Source organism: Nomascus leucogenys, chromosome 16 (assembly GCF_006542625.1).
Source record: "Nomascus leucogenys isolate Asia chromosome 16, Asia_NLE_v1, whole genome shotgun sequence".
In the NCBI taxonomy this organism is placed as follows: domain Eukaryota; kingdom Metazoa; phylum Chordata; class Mammalia; order Primates; family Hylobatidae; genus Nomascus; species Nomascus leucogenys.
Window position 1 is genome coordinate 53,697,461 of NC_044396.1, and position 14,247 is coordinate 53,711,707.

General features: G+C 40.8%; 1 protein-coding gene across 2 annotated transcripts in view; it reads left to right on the plus strand.

Moving 5' to 3' along the window:
* GRHL2 (grainyhead like transcription factor 2) overlaps nt 1–14,247 on the plus strand; it is a 177,481-nt gene that overhangs the window by 45,014 nt on the left and 118,220 nt on the right. For both annotated transcript variants that reach the window (XM_003256071.3, XM_030794974.1), the window contains exons 2-3: nt 4,403–4,598; nt 13,784–13,851. In XM_003256071.3, the coding sequence (XP_003256119.2) occupies nt 4,403–4,598; nt 13,784–13,851 (264 nt within the window). The remainder of the gene's footprint in view (nt 1–4,402; nt 4,599–13,783; nt 13,852–14,247) is intronic.

Genomic DNA, 14,247 nt, shown 5'->3' on the forward strand with positions numbered 1-14,247 from the left:
ATTTGCGAAGAAAAAACCAAATTCATTGCGTAGTTAAAGGGAAGAGCATAAAAGGCCACTGTGGCTGTCAAGAATGTGAAAAGAAACAGCTAATAATATTCCGATTTCCCAAAATACTTTCTCCACTGATCACGTAAGGATTCATCAACAATTTCATTTTAGGGGAAAGGCTGATGGCGCTCTTAAATTTATGAGCAAAGCTTTGTGCTAGGAAAGATGAAATCAGCAAGCTAAGAGACTCAGCAGGAGGGAGTAGGGATTTCAAGAAGGAAGATTTAGGGAAAAATCTCTCCAGTGAATCAGGACACATCTTAGTGTAAATCGAGACTTGGCTCTGATCCTTCAGTTTGGTGCTTCCTGCTAAACTTTTGGAATTTAGCCAGTGTTATAATTAACACCTCACCCCACCCGCACTCCTCCACAGCAATGTGTGCGTCTCTGAGGCATGACAGCATAAAATCCTCATCCTTTTCAATGGTGTGATCACTCCAAATAATGTGAAGTCCTTTCTGCAGGACTGGGCATTTTTGGAAGTGTGCATGATGCCTGTGCCTTCATGGGCAAAGACTGAGGTTCCAAATCCTCTGTTTTACTCTCCAAGTGGAGGCTGCAGACCAGGCGCCCAGGGTGGCGCCAACTAATCAATTGTGGGGGGCGGGTGACACTGCCACAGCCAGGGCCCACCACCTCTGCTACCTTCTTAGTTCTTCCTGGAGGCCTCATTATAGAACCTCAGGAGTCCACCAACATTTCCTGTCTCCAAATCCAACCCTGCATATTTAGAAGTTTTCTACATGGAAATGCTATTTCATCATTACATTAAATATGTAAATTTTTCTAACAGACTCTCCAAAATAAATACAAGTGTGCTCCTTTTGTAAGAAAATCCCATTATTCTGCACTACCAAAGTGTCCTTCACTTTAAAAAGCATTTCCCACATCTCGCCATCTCAGCATTGACCAGCACATTCCTACCTATGCTTCAGCTTTGTTTAGAAATGTTGGCCCCCTTCTTTGTCCTCTCATTAGGTTAGTCCCCTCTGTCGTGTGCCTTCACAGCACCCCCCATGTCCTTTCTCACACGCATGGCTCTGTAATAGTGATATTCTCTCTCCCTGGCAGGTGTGTGGGGTAAGGAAGAGTATGTCACGTGCCACTCCATCCTTAACAACCAGCACAATGTCTGGCAACTATTGGGCTCTCAATAAATATTTAAAGAATATTGTTAAATGAACAGCTTCAATTTCCCTTCAATTAATGATTATCTTTAAGACTTTTAAATTATACTCAACTTTACCAAAAATCGATATATCCACAAATTTTATGGGAACATAAAACTGTGCAGTGATAGTCATGCCTGTTATTTGCAAAGTACTATGCAGTTTGCAGAATCCTATTTTATCAATTATTTTATTTGATCTTCATAAGCACATTGTAAGGTAAGTAGGCACTGAACTATTTAAGAAAGTGAACGTTAGACATTACCCAGCTTCTCACCACTGTAAATGGTGAATAAATACTTACTTCTAAGGCCTATGCTACTCCATGTCACCACAGTGCCTAACAGTATGGTAGTAAGCCCTCCAACCAGGGTGTTTTCTCATGTATTCCAAGAAGCCTGATTATACCCTTGTAATCTAACTCATTTGCATTTGCAATTGAGTCAATGTTCTCTCTTTCCTTCCAATCACTTTCACCAAACCACTGGCTCAAAGAGCCTGATTCACAGGCCTAAGGACCGGAATTCCACTCTGCTAAACATGCATTTCCCATCTGCCCCACCCCAAACATATCTTACCAATGTCAGTGTCTTTTTTTCTGACCTTACACCAAAGCATGCATCATGACAGCACACAAAGGGCCCTTGACACACTCTTTGTTGTGAGTTCACGCCAGTTCTCCATCACAAAGTGAGCTGAGGAACCATCTACCATTAGGAGATCCCATAGGAGTGTCAGCAAAAATAGACCGCTTTTTTTAGTCTTTCTTTTTTAATTTTCTATTTTATTTTATTTCTATATTTTTCATTTCAATAGCTTTAGGGGTACAGGTGGTTTTTGGTTACATGGATGCATTGTATAGTGATGAAGTCTGGGCTTTTAATGCACCTGTCACCCGAATAGTGTACATTGTACCAACGTTTGTTATATCACTCTGTTTGCCTTTGCATACCCATAGCTGCTTAGCTCCCACTTATAAGTGAGAACATGTGGTATTTGTTTTTTTTTGTTGTTGTTCCTGAGTTACTTCACTTAGGATAGTGGCCTCCAGTTCCATCACTGTTGCCACAAAAGACCTTATTTCATTCTTTTTTAATGGCTGAGTACTATTTCATGGTGTGTGTGTGTGTGTACACCATGTTTTCTTTAACCACTCATCGATTGATGGGTACATAGGCTTTTTCCGTATCTTTGCAATTGTGAATTGTGCTGTAATAAACATACGAGTGGAGGTGTCTTTTTAATATAATGATGTATTTTCCTTCGAGTAAATACCTAGCAGTGGGATTGCTGGAAAGAATGGTAGATCACTTTTTGTTCTTTGAAAAATCTCCATACTGTTTCCCATAGAGACTGTACTAATAATATACATTCCTATCAACAGTACATAACTGTTCCCTTTCCACCACATCTGCACCAACATATGTTGGTTCTTGGCAAAAAGGGACCTCTTTTATGACTGCATGATCATCAGAAGTCCTTGGCAGTTGAATTTCTATTGATTGATGTTGGTGTTGTCTTTGCCAGCCTTGTCACATGTCCCTGCCATGTTACGATGTGCTGACATAGGTGTTACTGAAATACAATGCCTCATTGTTCCATGTTGGTTCCATTTCAATGAACAAGCATATGAGGGCTAGGAGAGAAGTGACCAAACCTGCAGGCTCTGTTATTTGATAGCTGAGCACCCAGCATGGGGAGATGCTGAGGACTGTCATGGTCTATGGGCACTTGAGTCATCATACTCACCTGAAGACGTTGCCTTGTTTGTCAATTGCTGCTTTATGCAAGGCTGGCTTGGTTAGGATTGATTGACTCCCACCCATTTCTGTTTCTACTGCAAATTCCCCATATAGACTCCCTCCCTTTCCATGATGGTCTTTGTAGCTTGTAGCTTTTATATCACCTAAATATTGTAGAATTCTGTAGCAGCACAGGATCTACAATAGAGTCCGTCTCATTACTGCTGTTCCATATCATTTTACACAGCATTACCTGTAATACATTGTGTTTGCAAACTAGCTTACATTGCCTTTTACATTGAGACATGGGTTGGTCTATAATTTGCTAGTAATTTCAAGTATAGATTAAACTAGATAAAACAGTTTTCAATAATCATTAGCATATTGATCACATTTAATGTCTTGCACATATTTATGATGAGCACTCAGAGAATTAAATGAAACCTGCTCTCTCTTAGGGTTCCATTATTGCATTCGTTAATAAAGAATAATTAGGCCAGGCGTGGTGGCACATGCCTGTAATCCTTGCATTCTGGGAGGCCCAGGCAGATGGATCACCTGAGGTCAGGAGTTTGAGACCAGCCGTCTCTACTAAAAATACAAAAATTAGCCAAGCATGGTGGCGGGCGCCTGTAATCCCACTTACTTGGGAGGCTGAGGCAGAGAATCCTTGAACCTGGGAAGCCGAGGTTTCAGTGAGCCGAGATTGTGCCATTGCACTCCAGCCTGGACAACAAGAGTGAAACTCCATCTCAGAAAAAAAAAAAAAGAATAAATAAATAAAATTACTTGGCCCCTAGAATGACTGGATACAGAGCTCTGAGTTTGAAGAGGACCAATTGTTTTAGTCAATTTTGTGCTGCTATAACAGAATACCTGACCCTGGGTAGAAATTTATTGGCTCACAATTCTGGAGGCCGGGAAGTCCAGGATAAAGGGGCAGCATCTGACCAAGGACTTCTTGCTGCATCATCTTATGGGGAAAGATGGAAGGATAAAGAGAGAGCAAGACGGAAAGAGAGCAAGAGAGGGTGAATCTATTTCAGTCACAATGAACCCACTCCTTTGATAATGGCATTAATCCATTCATGACCTAAACACCTCTTAAAGATGAGTGGGCTCAACACCACGTGGAAGCCCTACCTTCCAATACCATCACAACGTTGACTAAATTTTAACTTAGGTTTTGGAGGTGATGAACATTCAAACCATAATACCAACTTATACTACTGGCACTACTTTTTAAAGACTTATTACTTCTCATAGACAGTAAAAAAATAAATCAGTAGTTGTCACTTTAACTTTAAACTTCTTCCCTTCCTTCTCCCCCATTCTGGGGAACTAAAAATTAATGTTTGTAGTCATGTAATGTGTATATTATTAGGGGTAAGAAATTTGCTCTTTCTGAAAATGAACCTCACATTTCTCTTGTTTTTACAGTAATAAAAGACTAGTGGCCTTAGTGCCCATGCCCAGTGACCCTCCATTTAATACCCGAAGAGCCTACACCAGTGAGGATGAAGCCTGGAAGTCATACTTGGAGAATCCCCTGACGGCAGCCACCAAGGCCATGATGAGCATTAATGGTGATGAGGACAGTGCTGCTGCCCTCGGCCTGCTCTATGACTACTACAAGGTAGGTCCCCAGCCTCCACTTTTCTCTTCTTCCTGCTCCAGGACAACCCTTTGCTGGTGGGAAGAAGGAGGAGATTCTTTGTCCCAGGCCAGGGAACTAATAGCATTTCCAAACTCAATATAGAATTCAGCCTCTTCCTGTTCTCATTGCCCCCTGCTTCCCCATCTACAAAGCTCAACTTTATCACCCACCCAGAGGAAGTGCTCATTTTGGGATAATATTTTTTGTGCTCTTTGTTCACATGCATAAATATTATTTGCATATTATTCTTACCATATTACAAAATACTTCCTTGTTGCTATGTTTACTTTAGGATTATTATTTTTGCTGAATGAAGTATATTACATTGTGTGGCTTTATTAGTCCATTTTCACACTGCTGATAAAGACATACTGGAGACTGAGAAGAAAAAGAGGTTTAATTGGACTCACAGTTCCACATGGCTGGGGAGGCCTCAGAATCATGGCGGGAGGCAAAAGGCACTTCTTACATGGCAGTGGAAACAGAAAATGAAGATGCAAAAGTGGAAACCCCTGATAAAACCATCAGATCTTGTGAGACTTATTCGCTATCACGAGAACAGTATGGGGGAAACTGCTCCCATGATTCAAATTATCTGCCACAAGATCCCTCCCACAACACATGGGAATTATGGGAGTACAATTCAAGATGAGATTTGAGTGAGGACACAGAGCCAAATCATATCAGTGGCTGTACCGTAATTTAGTTATTGATCAGTGGTTGAACATTTAGGTTGCCTCTAGATTTTTCTATTTATAAGAAACATTCAGGGTTTCTAGATTTTTCAGTTTTATAAGGAACATTCCAATGAATACTTTTTTTGGAAGACTTTTGCAGCAATTTCAATGCCTAATTTTGTTACAACCCTAACTTTCTCCATTTGTTTTGATGAATAGTAAATTTTTATTTTGAAAAAGTCTTAAGGCAAAATAAATGTAATGCACTTACATTTCAAAAATTTACTTGCCATATGCTACCTATAAAATAGGAGTATTTCAGGAAATCAAACAAAAAACAATGATTTTTCTCAAGCATAAAGAACTATGCCTGGTATGACCTGCTCCTTCTGAATTATTGAAGTGTAAAAAATTGACAAGTATTTACTGAATGAGATTTATTGCCTGCCTTGATTGTAAACACCTTTGGCTGATGCTGGGAATTGGCACAAATGTGAGGATGGCTGTGTTTATTTTGCTGATTGGGCACAATGAACTCTTATTAACTCTTATTTTAGAATAAGAACTGAATCCCACCTCCCCTTCTCCCTCCATCATGGAAAAACGAGAGGTTTCGGCAAAATCGTGCAGGAGAGATAATTTCCCTTTTAGTAACCTTTGGTCTCTGCTTCCTGTTTCCTTTCTGCTTCCTACTTCCTGTTAACTTCCAACAGCCTACACTTTGCAAGCTATTGTCTCCTGTCTCTCCCCTAAAACAGTTCTCATGCTTTCAAAAGATCTCCCACCACCACCTCTGGCATTGCCACCACACCTACTCTTCTGCCAGAGTTTTCTAAAATTACACATTCCTTTTCCAACTTCTTTCCCGTTAAAACATTCAGAAGGGATTCCTCTTTTGGGGAGATTATTGAAAACAAAGCGAGGCTTTATCTAAGATGGAGAGCAAGGTATGAGTGGCAGGTGCAAGTGACTGACAGGTAGGACCATCCAGGGTGTTTTAAATAAGGATATTGCTAACTCAAATAAATGCATCCTTTATAGTTAGGAAGTGCTGGATAAATATACGAAGGGCTTTCTATTGATCTAGGCTTTCTCCAGTCTAGGCTGACTTTCCCACTTATTAAGAGAGCCAGCACTGGCAGATTGTGACCACCCTCTTATGAAGGCATAAAACTCCCAGCAGGACTCCTGACACAGCAAGAAGGACCTTAACTCTGGGGGACTTGGGCTCCAGATGAAAGAATGCTTTAAGGCCTAAACTATATTGCATGTAACTAAGGCTATTTTCTCTACAGTGAAGGGGAATTCCTGAAAAAAAAAAAAAAAATCTGAAAACCAAAATAATTTCATGGTAGGCTTTTTCTTCTTCTTTTCTAGCTGTGGTTGTTTTATAGTTTTTATTCTTTCTGATTGAGGATCTCATTTGAGAAATGCAAGGATAAATTCTAAATGTTTCAAATTGAAAATTTTCAAAGCGTATTGAGGATAGTTGGGAAGCACAGAGCTCATTAAATTAGGCTGCTTCGTGCCCTGGACCACTTCTTGAGGGCTTAACTGTTTTTGATCTCATCCTTAGAAAGAAATTGAAAAGTGATTTTCTTCTATGATGAAAAGAATAGTCAAAACTTGACAGTTGAATTGATCTTCAAAATCTATAAATATATCTTTAAAGTGACCTTGATTTGATTATTCAGATCATTACAACTTCTATTTGTAACTTTTTTTTTTTTTTTTTTTTTTTTTTTTTTTTTTTTGAGATGGAGTCTTGCTCTGTCACCAGGCTGGAGTACAGTGGCACGATCTCAGCTCACTGCAACCTCCACCTCCTGGGTTCAAGGGATTCTTCTGCATCAGCCTCCCAAGTACCTGGGATTACAGGCACACTCCACCACGACCAGCTGATTTTTGTATTTTTTAGTAGAGATGGGGTTTCACCATATTGGCCAGGATGGTCTCGATCTCTTGACCTCATGATCCGCCCTCCTCAACCTCCCAAAGTGCTGGGATTACAGGCGTGAGCCACCATGCCCAGCCTGTTTGAAACTTTTATAATGTTAAATTAATATGTCAGTTAATAGTTTTCATAAGACTTTGAAGAAATATGTTGATCATATTTGGGAGAAATATGTTGTCCTTATTCTTTAAAATATAGATTTTATTCTATTATTGTGAAATGGATATAATTTCATATATCTGTATTTGATGGCAATTCTTTTTTTGTGTTAGTGAGAAAGAGAAGCATATCCTGAAACAAACATAATTAGCAATTTTTTTTTTTTTTTAGACAGAGTCTCGCTCTGTCTAAAAAGTATAGCGGTGACATATATCACCGCAACCGGCTAATTTTTGTTGTGTATTTTTAGTAGAGACAGGATTTTGCACATGTTGGCCAGGCTGCTCTTGAACTGCTGGCTTTGAGTGATCCACCCACCTTGACCTTCCAAAGTGCTGGGATTAGGCGTGAGTCACCACGTCCAGTCCATAATTAGTAATGTATGAAGGCAATGTATTTTATTTCCCACAGATGCAGAGGATAATTAAGTATTAGTAAATATGGGTGATTAAGTACTAGTAAATGTGGTACCTAGATTACCTGTCCTCATATATTTGCTAGCATTTAAAGGAAAGTTGAAATATTGCTTTCTGTAAATATTCTGAGATACCAGGTAGGGAGTTTACATAAAACTCAAGTTGCAGCCAAGTCTAGAACTCCTTCTGTTGAATTAATATTTCCAAGACTGTGTGGACTACTACAGTTACTTAGCTTCTTTTATTTCACATGAGCTTTGCTATACTTTTGCTTGAAACATTTTAGTGTTTCTGGAAAGTATTGGTCTTATTTTCAAACACTGTATGTTCAAATGATCATTTTGAAGCCCTTTTCAGTTGCCCGGGTGTTCACAGCTTATATATGTTGGTGTTAAAGTTATAACAAAGTTAAATGTCCCTTGAGGATAGACCTCTTTCTGTAGTCAAGTGAAATGTTAATGAAACAAAGCAGTCTGGTTTTTTTGGTTTAAACGCGTGTAAACTCTGGGAAGTTAAATTATTGTAAAAATTGCTGCTGTGTTATCATTTACATTTTATAGACTTTCTATGCCTCTTCAGAGGATGAATTGATTCTATTTTTGTCAAATAAACCATTTTTCCTCACTCCTGAAGTTGGAGTATATCACCCCTGAGGGGACAGTCGTGGACTCTGTCCACAGGGAGGAGTTCATGAGCTATGCACAGGCACTCCAGAAATGGTGGTCCCTGTCCTGTGAACGTGGCAAAGGCATACCTTTGCATAATACTTCTTAAATTTCAAGATCTTTTGACCTACAGTTGATAACTGTCACCACAGGATCATTGCAGTGAAGTCCATCAGGTTTTACATTTTATAGTTCATGCAACTCAGTGGGATTTACCCAAGATCACAGGACAATCCTGTATGTTTCCTAATAGCCATTGTTTTACAATGTCCACCATTTACAAAATGCCCTTTTTTGAATTCATTTAAAAATTTTAAAAGTATGCATTTGGAGCTTAACAAGTTACTTACTCATCAAGTGGTGTTTATTTTTTAAAACCCAAATGTATAGAATCTGTCATAATTTAGAGACTAAAATTCTAGCCCAGTTCTCTATCCAGTTTAAACTACTTACCAATAATAGCTCCAAAGTTGTGTGACCTTTCCATGAATTTCAGGCATGACAGAAAAATGTGACAGATTCAATTAGCCAGATATTTTACAAATGTTTTGACTTACTTTATGTAACTTTATTTTCCACTTGAAAGAGCTGGTTTATCATCATCTGGTTCCAGCTTTAGTGAAAAATAGGCTTCCCTGGTCAGTTGGTTTCTATCTGTTCTATTGACCAGTACTGCTGGAAACCAGTTTGTTGGTTGATTTGTTTGTCGGTTGATTTGTTTGTCCATCTATCCATCTATTTATCTATCCATCCATCCATCCATCCATCCACCCACCCAACCACACACCCACCCAAAAAATATTCACTAAGTAGCTATGACCTCCCAGCAATGGGGGTAAATATTGGATATCTAAAGGCAGGTGATATTCAGTTCACCACCTCAGAGAGATCACCGACAATCACAATCCAGGACAAACACTGTGCTATAAACCTACAACCATGGTTTATGGAGTTCAACGCTCTAAAAGGGGTATGCTCCAAGAGCAGTGGGTTGACTGACAACCTCCCAGATAATTCACCAGCTTTCCAGAGGAAGCAATGCCTACTCTGCCACAGAGTAGAGGATGATCTGTCACGTGCACAGACCAGGACAGAAAGAGAGAGAGACAGAGAGTTGGTGAGGGGAGTTCATAACAAGGGTAAGATGCCTAAGATGATTCCTGGATTAATCAAGGCAGAGAGTACAGAATAAAGGCTCTGAGGAGAACAATAATTAAGAGTTGAGTTTGATGTGCCTGCAGGATGTCCAGGTAGGGACATCTAGGACTCAAGGGAAGAGACCAAGTTCAGAGTTCTCAGTTTAACTAAAGATGGTTTGTAAAGCCAAAGTTTCAAAAAAGAGCATGGTTCAAAGAAGAGCAAACCCGCAGGTTAATAACCACCTTTATGGTATTGTGCCTAGCACCTTAGACCAAGCACAGCTGTCTGCACAGAGCTCACATCAGGGGCTCTTGGCAACAGTAACATTCACTTCCATGAATCTTTGGGAGTCGCTAACATGTTTCAGTGTTTGGAATCCCTATTCTTCTATTTCTTTGGTCCTGCCCTTTCCAGGCCATTTTCATTGATCAATTGATTCTTTCAATAAGTATTTAGTGAGGGCCTACTACATTCCAGGCACTGAGGACATAACCATGTACAAGGTAGGCATAGAGATTGCCATATCATGGACACACACAAAAATTAGATGGGACTCAAAGTATGGGCACAAGTTAGCCTGGAGAAGGCATGGGTGGTGGTGTGGGTGTAGGAGGGGTGGAGCATGTTCTAGGGAGAGAGGACTTTGTGTGATGCCTCTTTTATGAGAAGGAGCGTATGCATGGTCATAGATATAGTTGGCCCAAGTGTGAGAAGCAAAAACAGGGGCTGCCTACATTGAGATGGGAGACGTTTTTGAGACTACCTACCTGAGAGTAATGGGAAGCACTGAAGGATTTTAAGTACAACAGCAACACGACGAGATCAGACTGCACTTTAAGCAGACCACTCTGAGTCTTCCTAATGGATCCAGAGATAATTCACAGTTATGAAATCAAGGAGAGGAGAGACAAGTTAGGAGCTGATTTCAGCAGCCCAAGCAAGGGACCCTGGAGGCTGGTGTCCAGGGGCAGGGGATGGGTTTCAGAGGCACAGGGGACTTTGTGCCACCTGGTTGGAAGGGGAGAGGGCGAGGGATGCTTGACAGTCAAGAAAAATGTGATGGTGCCATAGCACACAACAAAAGAAGTAAATCATCTGTCCCTGCTTCAGAGGCTCTTCCTCGTCTGGCCTTTGCTCATCTCTGAGGCCACATCTCCCCCAACTCATTCCTCATGCTGGCCATGCCTTCCTTGTGCTGTCCTGCCCTCTAACCTTTTTATAAGCAGCCCTGGTGGCTAGAAAGCCTTCTCCATCCACCTGACAAATTCCTACCCATGGCTCAGCCCCTCTGGGGAGCTCCGTCCTCTAGGCTTCCAGAGAACCCTGTCAGTAGCACAGTTTTATCTCATATCATGGGGTACTGAATTTTTAAAACACTATAGGAATAACTATATTTTAGGAAAGAAACTAAGTGCTCTCTAGGGGGGTGGGCGAGTCATAAACTCAGGGTCTAGTGGCAGGCAGAACTGGGAAGGCAGGTCTCCTTTTTTCTATATATGTATAGTTTTCCAGTTTATTAAGTTTTTAATCTCAATGCCAATGGAATTTCTTTCTCCATTTTTTCCCCTCTTTTATTATTTATTTTTATTTTTTAAATTATGATACTTTAAGTTCTGGGATACATATGCAGGTCTTTTTTTAAAAAAATTATCATTTCAACTTTTGTTTTAGATTTGGGGGTATGTGTGCAGGCTTGTTACATGGATATATTGTGTGACACTGAGGTTTGGGATACGACTGTGCCCAGCACCCAGGTAGTGAGCATAAGACCCAAAAGGTAGTTTTTCAGCCCTTGCCCTGCATCGCCGCCTTAGTAGTCCCGTGTCTGTTGTTCCCATCTTTATGGCAATGTGGACCCAATGTTTAGCTCCCATTTATAAGTCAGAACACGTTGTATTTGGTTTTCTGTTCCTGCATTTATTCGCTTAGGATTATGGCCTCCAGCTCCACCCATCTTGCTGCAAAGGACATGATTTCATTCTATTTTTATGGCTGTGAGTTCTCCTTAAATACTTACTTCTTCCTTAATGCCTTTAAAAAAATTGTCATAAAAGATATATAACATAAAATTTACCATTTTAACCATTATTAAGTGTCCAGTTCTGTGGCATTAAGTGCATTCACGTTGTGCAAACATCGCCACCATCTATCTCCAGAGTCTTTTCATTTTCCCAAATAGAAAACTCTGTACTCCTTAAACAATAATTCCTTTCTTATCTTCCTACCTGCTGGTCCTCTCTGTTTTACCATCTGTCTATGAATTTGAGTCTTCTGGGGTACCTCATGTAAGTGGAATCATACAATATTTGTCCTTTTGTATCTGGCTTAGTTTTTTAGTGTAGTGTCTTCAGGGTCCCTCCATATTATAGCATGTACCTTAATTTCATTCTCTGTTAAGGCAGCATAGTATTCCACTGTATGGCCATGTCCCATTTTGTTTTTCCATTCATCTGCTGACAGACGCTTGGGTGGTTTCCTCCTTCGGGCTACTGTGAATAGTGCTGCAATGAACACAGGTGTATTGACTATTGAAATTGTATGTTTATCTGTCATCTTCAATAGATGATGAGAACTATCATTTATCTCATTTCTATCCAGTGTTTAGCAATGCCTGGTATAGTATACACTCTGAAAGTTAACATGAATGATTTACAATTGATTTATTTTTTATTAACAAATATAAAGTACCAGATACTCCAAGCGCTTAGAAAATTAAATTAACTCATTTAATTTTACTAAAAATCTGTGAGATAAGGGACTATTGTTATGCCCATTTTACAGATGAGGAAAGTGGGACAGAGTTTACTGAGTGGTAGAGCTGAGATTTGAACTCAGGCAAGCAGGCTCTGGGTCTGGACTCCTGGCCACCCCGCTCTGTCCCCACCCTAACCAGGTGTCAGGGCTTGTGTACATATTCAGGTAAGAAGAAGTCACAGGAATTTCTAGAGGACTCCAGTAGAGGATGATTTTCATGAATGTTCTTTCATCTCAAGAAAGCAAAACTGCTTTTTGGGTGCAACGGAGTTTGGCTAGAAGGAAGATCTGGAGATAGAGCAAAAAAAAAAAAAGAAAGAAAGAAAAATACACAAACAAAAAATTCAGTCAACCAACCCAATTCAAGCCTACCTATTCATGTGTTTGAAAACAATGGGAGAGTAAAGGATCTAGGATGCAGTAGATGACTAGATGATGGTCAGAGACACAGCTGGTGGGATGGCCCTTCTCTCAATGAGCACTTTTTCAATATTTTTCAGGTAATATGTTGGCATTGGGAGTTTTTTTTTTTTTTTTTTTTTTTTTTGAGACTGAGTCTCGCTCTGTCGCCCAGGCTAGAGTGCAGTGGCGCGATCTTGGCTCACTGCAAGCTCCGCCTCCAGGGTTCATGCCATTCTCTGGCCTCAGCCTCCTGAGTAGCTGGGACTACAGGCGCCCGCCACCACGCCTGGCTAATTTTTTGTATTTTTAGTAGAGACGGGGTTTCACCGTGTTAGCCAGGCTGGTCTCGATCTCCTCACCTTGTGATCCGCCTGCCTTGGCCTCCCAAAGGGCATTAGGAGTTTTAAGACAATAATGAAAGCGTATTTAGAAACAAAATTGTGGAAGCAAGTCCACAAGCTGTGTAGGAAGGTAGACAAAGTGGGACCCAGATATACTGGATGCTTCCCCCAGCTGCTGGCTCAGTACGGCCCCCCGTGCCTAAGGCCCTCACCGTGTCAGCACTTAAAGTTCTCATCAGAGAGGAGGTAGATCCCTGTTCTTTGTGGTGACATTTGTTGTAACTCTATTTTCTGTCTGATCAAAGGCACCCAAGTCTAGATTCACCTCTGCTCACATTGTTCCTCTCCCCTCTTCCACTCCCAAGGTGGGGGGTGCATGATAGGTGCTCGGGTCCAGGGAGAGTCACCTAGGCCAGCAGTGGGCAGCCGAATCATGTCTGTTGTGGCCATATGTTTATCACCAACCCTTTGTCTCTGGCTCCATAATCACTGTCACTCAGGCTACTTGCCTTTAACATCTCCTGGTGATAGCAACTTTTCCACCGTTTCCTGGAGAACAGTCCATTTTGGTTTCTTTGCTTATGCTGGTGTCCAGCTCCGAACATGGTCATGGTTGCATCTGTGTACGTCTGACTGATGGTTGGTGATGTTTCCAGGTTCCTCGAGACAAGAGGCTGCTGTCTGTAAGCAAAGCAAGTGACAGCCAAGAAGACCAGGAGAAAAGGTAAAGAAATTTGCCTGGCCCCCAAAATAACTGTATGTTTTCTGAAAACAATGTTATTAAACTGTATGTTTTGTTCTTGAGAGGAGATGGGGTCAAGAAGCTTAGCATCCTCTATCTGTCTTTTGAGTCTGGACCAACGCTAGATCTCTCAATGAGGAGAGCAAATTGCATGTTTGTTGTGCATCCAAAGGGTCTCTCCACCCTCTTCAGATATGCTCTTCCAAGGAGGCTTAAAATCCTGAGTCAGAGGTGAGATGCTGGTAAGATAGCCCATTGCTGGGATTAACTTTTCTGATCAACCCTATGGCATTATAACTGCAATTAGGCCCCTCAGGAAGTGAGACACTTGAAGGATTGCTTTTGATGATAGGGGGAGGGGAAAGAAAGGAGGTTGGG